Genomic DNA, 7,563 nt, shown 5'->3' with positions numbered 1-7,563 from the left:
CATCTATTTCCCCAGAAATTAAATCATGTAAACTGATCAGTGGGAGGTTAAATGGAAAAAAACATGTGTAAAAGGACAAAAATATCAAATGTAGTCAGAATAAAGATCAAGCTGATGCTTTAAGGGAAAGTTTGGACTAACAAATGGTATAGACAATTACTTTCTCCTAATGCTAATGTTGATTTTGGTTAACTTTGACTCAACCTGATTGTTTTAATACAATCAAAGTGCATTTCATTTATGCACTAGGCCCAACTGACACATATACTTGATACCAAATACAAAAAAATAATGTGTAACCTGTTGGAAGAATGAAGTGGGTATGTCACTCACCAATTGGTCTGAAGGAGGTTGAGACAGGACCTCAGCACTTGGTGTCTGCAACAAAAGACAACAATATAACGTCAGAAACATTCTGTACTGTAAATCCCGACTAGATAATTAACTACAGATCATATTTGTATCAGTGAACATTATTACAGAAGGATCTGACTTCCTTATACCAGATTCTATAGAAACTTAACACTGTACAGTTCTGCTACCCAACAATATGAGGACAATGTAACACACACACTACAATCACTGGTCCTACCATATGAGGACTTCTACTTAAACACACTCATGTCCTTCAAAGCTTAAAACAATATGAGGACATGACGACTGAACACATGTAGAGTTCATGTTCCTGACTTCTTACTTCTCCTGCTGTTGTCAATAAAAGCTCTAAACCCAACACTGATGTAAAGCCATCTATTTCCCCAGAAATTAAATCATGTAAACTGATCAGTGGGAGGTTAAATGGACAAAAACATGTGTAAAAGGACAAAAATATCAAATGTAGTCAGAATAAAGATCAAGCTGATGCTTTAAGGGAAAGTTTGGACTAACAAATGGTATAGACAATTACTTTCTCCTAATGCTAATGTTGATTTTGGTTAACTTTGACTCAAACTGATTGTTTTAATACAATCAAAGTGCATTTCATTTATGCACTAGGCCCAACTGACACATATACTTGATACCAAATACAAAAAAATAATGTGTAACCTGTTGGAAGAATGAAGTGGGTATGTCACTCACCAATTGGTCTGTACAAAGTTGAGACAGGACCTCAGCACTTGGTGTCTGCAACAAAAGACAACAATATAATGTCAGAAACATTCAGTTCTGCTACCTGACTAGATAATTAACTACAGATCATATTTGTATCAGTGAACATTATTACAGAAGGATCTGACTTCCTTATACCAGATTCTATAGAAACTTAACACTGTACAGTTCTGCTACCCAACAATATGAGGACAATGTAACACACACACTACAATCACTGGTCCTACCATATGAGGACTTCTACTTAAACACACTCATGTCCTTCACAGCTTAAAACAATATGAGGACAATGTAACACACATTACAATCACTGGTCCCACCACATGAGGAAGGCAACTGAAACACACTCATGTCCTTCACAGCTTAAAACAATATGAGGACATGACGACTGAACACATGTAGAGTTCATGTTCCTGGCTTCTTACTTCTCCTGCTGTTGTCAATAAAAGCTCTAAACCCAAGACTGATGTAAAGCCATCTATTTCCCCAGAAATTAAATCATGTAAACTGATCAGCGGGAGGTTAAATGGACAAAAACATGTGTAAAAGGACAAAAATATCAAATGTAGTCAGAATAACGATCAAGCTGATGCTTTAAGGGAAAGTTTGGACTAACATATGGTATAGACAATTACTTTCTCCTAATGCTAATGTTGATTTTGGTTAACTTTGACTCAAACTGATTGTTTTAATACAATCAAAGTGCATTTCATTTATGCACTAGGCCCAACTGACACATATACTTGATACCAAATACAAAAAAATAATGTGTAACCTGTTGGAAGAATGAAGTGGGTATGTCACTCACCAATTGGTCTGAAGGAGGTTGAGACAGGACCTCAGCACTTGGTGTCTGCAACAAAAGACAACAATATAACGTCAGAAACATTCTGTACTGTAAATCCCGACTAGATAATTAACTACAGATCATATTTGTATCAGTGAACATTATTACAGAAGGATCTGACTTCCTTATACCAGATTCTATAGAAACTTAACACTGTACAGTTCTGCTACCCAACAATATGAGGACAATGTAACACACACACTACAATCACTGGTCCTACCATATGAGGACTTCTACTTAAACACACTCATGTCCTTCAAAGCTTAAAACAATATGAGGACATGACGACTGAACACATGTAGAGTTCATGTTCCTGACTTCTTACTTCTCCTGCTGTTGTCAATAAAAGCTCTAAACCCAACACTGATGTAAAGCCATCTATTTCCCCAGAAATTAAATCATGTAAACTGATCAGCGGGAGGTTAAATGGACAAAAACATGTGTAAAAGGACAAAAATATCAAATGTAGTCAGAATAAAGATCAAGCTGATGCTTTAAGGGAAAGTTTGGACTAACAAATGGTATAGACAATTACTTTCTCCTAATGCTAATGTTGATTTTGGTTAACTTTGACTCAAACTGATTGTTTTAATACAATCAAAGTGCATTTCATTTATGCACTAGGCCCAACTGACACATATACTTGATACCAAATACAAAAAAATAATGTGTAACCTGTTGGAAGAATGAAGTGGGTATGTCACTCACCAATTGGTCTGAAGGAGGTTGAGACAGGACCTCAGCACTTGGTGTCTGCAACAAAAGACAACAATATAACGTCAGAAACATTCTGTACTGTAAATCCCGACTAGATAATTAACTACAGATCATATTTGTATCAGTGAACATTATTACAGAAGGATCTGACTTCCTTATACCAGATTCTATAGAAACTTAACACTGTACAGTTCTGCTACCCAACAATATGAGGACAATGTAACACACACACTACAATCACTGGTCCTACCATATGAGGACTTCTACTTAAACACACTCATGTCCTTCAAAGCTTAAAACAATATGAGGACATGACGACTGAACACATGTAGAGTTCATGTTCCTGACTTCTTACTTCTCCTGCTGTTGTCAATAAAAGCTCTAAACCCAACACTGATGTAAAGCCATCTATTTCCCCAGAAATTAAATCATGTAAACTGATCAGTGGGAGGTTAAATGGACAAAAACATGTGTAAAAGGACAAAAATATCAAATGTAGTCAGAATAAAGATCAAGCTGATGCTTTAAGGGAAAGTTTGGACTAACAAATGGTATAGACAATTACTTTCTCCTAATGCTAATGTTGATTTTGGTTAACTTTGACTCAAACTGATTGTTTTAATACAATCAAAGTGCATTTCATTTATGCACTAGGCCCAACTTACACATATACTTGATACCAAATACAAAAAAATAATGTGTAACCTGTTGGAAGAATGAAGTGGGTATGTCACTCACCAATTGGTCTGTACAAAGTTGAGACAGGACCTCAGCACTTGGTGTCTGCAACAAAAGACAACAATATAATGTCAGAAACATTCAGTTCTGCTACCCGACTAGATAATTAACTACAGATCATATTTGTATCAGTGAACATTATTACAGAAGGATCTGACTTCCTTATACCAGATTCTATAGAAACTTAACACTGTACAGTTCTGCTACCCAACAATATGAGGACAATGTAACACACACACTACAATCACTGGTCCTACCATATGAGGACTTCTACTTAAACACACTCATGTCCTTCACAGCTTAAAACAATATGAGGACAATGTAACACACATTACAATCACTGGTCCCACCACATGAGGAAGGCAACTGAAACACACTCATGTCCTTCACAGCTTAAAACAATATGAGGACATGACGACTGAACACATGTAGAGTTCATGTTCCTGGCTTCTTACTTCTCCTGCTGTTGTCAATAAAAGCTCTAAACCCAAGACTGATGTAAAGCCATCTATTTCCCCAGAAATTAAATCATGTAAACTGATCAGCGGGAGGTTAAATGGACAAAAACATGTGTAAAAGGACAAAAATATCAAATGTAGTCAGAATAAAGATCAAGCTGATGCTTTAAGGGAAAGTTTGGACTAACATATGGTATAGACAATTACTTTCTCCTAATGCTAATGTTGATTTTGGTTAACTTTGACTCAAACTGATTGTTTTAATACAATCAAAGTGCATTTCATTTATGCACTAGGCCCAACTGACACATATACTTGATACCAAATACAAAAAAATAATGTGTAACCTGTTGGAAGAATGAAGTGGGTATGTCACTCACCAATTGGTCTGAAGGAGGTTGAGACAGGACCTCAGCACTTGGTGTCTGCAACAAAAGACAACAATATAACGTCAGAAACATTCTGTACTGTAAATCCCGACTAGATAATTAACTACAGATCATATTTGTATCAGTGAACATTATTACAGAAGGATCTGACTTCCTTATACCAGATTCTATAGAAACTTAACACTGTACAGTTCTGCTACCCAACAATATGAGGACAATGTAACACACACACTACAATCACTGGTCCTACCATATGAGGACTTCTACTTAAACACACTCATGTCCTTCAAAGCTTAAAACAATATGAGGACATGACGACTGAACACATGTAGAGTTCATGTTCCTGACTTCTTACTTCTCCTGCTGTTGTCAATAAAAGCTCTAAACCCAACACTGATGTAAAGCCATCTATTTCCCCAGAAATTAAATCATGTAAACTGATCAGTGGGAGGTTAAATGGACAAAAACATGTGTAAAAGGACAAAAATATCAAATGTAGTCAGAATAAAGATCAAGCTGATGCTTTAAGGGAAAGTTTGGACTAACAAATGGTATAGACAATTACTTTCTCCTAATGCTAATGTTGATTTTGGTTAACTTTGACTCAAACTGATTGTTTTAATACAATCAAAGTGCATTTCATTTATGCACTAGGCCCAACTGACACATATACTTGATACCAAATACAAAAAAATAATGTGTAACCTGTTGGAAGAATGAAGTGGGTATGTCACTCACCAATTGGTCTGTACAAAGTTGAGACAGGACCTCAGCACTTGGTGTCTGCAACAAAAGACAACAATATAATGTCAGAAACATTATGTAATTTAAATCCCGACTAGATAATTAACTACAGATCATATTTGTATCAGTGAATATTATTACAGAAGGATCTGATTTCCTTATACCAGATTTTATAGAAACTTAACACTGTACAGTTCTGCTAACCAACAATATGAGGACAGTGTAACACACACACTACAATCACTGGTCCTACCATATGAGGACTTCTACTTAAACACACTCATGTCCTTCACAGCTTAAAACAATATGAGAACAATGTAACACACACTACAATCACTGGTCCTACCATATGAGGACTTCTATTTTCTTGTTGGAGGTTGAGACAGGATGGAGGGACAGCAGGGTAGTAGCTCGCACAAATGATTCTATTGACACAACAGGGAAGTGAGATTAATGAACTGAACACAACAGACTCTTTCAAAATAAAACAGGAAACATCGCATGAAAATACAAACGTGGTAATATACAGCCCTAACATAAATTCCTTAAAACGATGTTAATAACGTTATGCCAAAGTCAACTAACCCGCCACCAAACATAAGAAACTCAAAAACTTTAGAATAAAGTCAGAAACGCTGGGCCAGAACCCCAGACCGTGAGCGGATAACTATAATACTATTGATTTGTGCTAAATACGAAAACATTAATATTATCATTTAAATCCCCCCAAACATATCTTGTGTTGAAAAAAATGTGTGTTGCAGTTAGCTACACTTAAAAAGAGCTTAGGCTGACTGTCTCTGCAGTTGAAGATGCAGAGCACATGCTAGGCCGCAGGTCCCTTTAACTCCAGTGGGAATTTAAGAACAGTTAAATTTAACTTCTAATATCTATTGTTGAAGATAAATCTTAAGTAATTTTTTAACATTTATCATCATTCACCACTTTCAGTTTGTTCAAATCGATTGTGCATTGTTTTAATTCCGTTTAGCTAACGTTAATTAGCTTGTTAAACATACAACTTTACCTTGCGAAGTGTGCGTCGAATCATGGATATCAAAGGTAAATACATACGTCAAGATAAATCTCTCCTGAGTGCTGAAGGTCCCGGATGTGCCGTTCACGCAGAGCTCAAGCGAGTTTGTATCTTGCCGTGACCAGCAGCTCTTTGGTTGAGGCTTTCGAACAATCAGATGCATCTTTACTCACTTGTTGACCAATCACAGACGTCGTTCTATGCTCCACTGACGAAATGCTGCATCCTCTCACCAGCCACGGGCTCTCCTCGTCCATTTAACAACAAAAACACAGCAACACGCGCTGTATTTGAGGTAGGAACACTTGAGAACTGTCACAATGTTTTGCAAACTGCTGTTACAGTTAATTTCGTTCCGTTAATTTGTTTGGTACCTATTGTTAAGTAACACTTGGTACACATGTGGTTAGCTTGCTGGTCTAGTTTAAGTTAGCATGGGCATGCTGTTCACTGATGGAGTAAGGCCAAATTTGTCTTGATATTATCAGTGTGTTATCATAAACATGTCCTAATTTGTTATGAAAAGAAGAGCAGCACCCCTAGACCCCCAGGTGAAAATACAGATAATAGATAAGCAATTTAAGAAAATAAGTATAATGTGTATAATAAATGATTTTACTGTCACTTTCCTGGGTCTGTTGACCCAGCGTTTTAAGTTTTAGTTTGTTTGGATGTCGATGTTTATTTATAAGTTCTTTAGGTTAGCTAAGTTCATTTGTTTATTAGATTACCCTTGTTATGTCTGTTTTATTGTGAAAGTCTTTTTCCTATATCCAGTGTGTCTAGTTTTGTTTCCCCTTGTCTTGTTAGGTCTGATTTGTCCCAGCTGTTCCTCATCCCCTCATTATCTCTCTGTGTACTTACAGTGGCTTGCAAATGTATTCGTCCCCCTTTTCCACATTTTGTCACATTACTACCACAAACATGAATCAATTTTAATGGAATCCAATTGCAGCAAAAGGTGGTTCTACAAAGTATTGACTCGGGGGGCTGAATAATTACGCACACCCCAGTTTTCAGTTATTTATTTGTAAAAAATGTTTGGAATCATGTACGATTTTCGTTCCACTTCTCACGTGTACACCACTTTGTACATCTTTCACGTGGAATTCCAATAAAATTGATTCATGTTTGTGGCTGTAATGTGACAAAATGTGGGAAAGTTCAAGGGGGCCGAATACTTTTGTAAGCCATGCTGTGGATTAATAAGACATGCTGTGGATTAATAACAAGTATGATTCAGTGCAGAGAGGTCTATTAACACATAGTGAGTGAGAAAGGTGACTGGAAAGGAAAAAACTCAGTGCATCATGGGAATCCCCCGGCAGCCTGGATTCAGGAGACAGACACTATCTCTACTTTCAAGATTAGGCTTAAAACTTTCCTTTTTGCTAAAGCATATAGTTAGGGCTGGACCAGGTGACCCTGAATCCTCCCTTAGTTATGCTGCAATAGACGTAGGCTGCTGGGAATTCCCATTATGCATTGAGTTTTTCCTTTCCAGTCACCTTTATAACTCAGTAT

The 7,563-nt window shown here is 36.7% G+C and overlaps 1 protein-coding gene across 1 annotated transcript; it reads right to left on the bottom strand.

Annotated features, from left to right (window-relative positions):
* Positions 1-234: 234 nt before the first annotated feature.
* On the bottom strand, positions 235-7,147 carry LOC148098117 (uncharacterized). Its single transcript, XM_087829972.1, has 9 exons — positions 6,078-7,147; positions 5,350-5,428; positions 4,998-5,042; positions 4,251-4,295; positions 3,413-3,457; positions 2,666-2,710; positions 1,919-1,963; positions 1,081-1,125; positions 235-378 (listed from the first exon to the last, which is right to left on the bottom strand). Exons 1-9 carry the CDS (start codon positions 6,200-6,202, stop codon positions 235-237), a joined length of 618 nt encoding a protein of 205 aa, XP_087686098.1. The 5' UTR covers positions 6,203-7,147.
* Positions 7,148-7,563: the final 416 nt, after the last annotated feature.

Source organism: Neolamprologus brichardi, chromosome 16, assembly GCF_056152115.1.
Source record: "Neolamprologus brichardi isolate AB-2024 chromosome 16, ASM5615211v1, whole genome shotgun sequence".
NCBI classification, from domain to species: domain Eukaryota; kingdom Metazoa; phylum Chordata; class Actinopteri; order Cichliformes; family Cichlidae; genus Neolamprologus; species Neolamprologus brichardi.
Note: the sequence above shows the minus strand (reverse complement) of the source record. Positions and strands in the feature narration are given on the sequence as shown.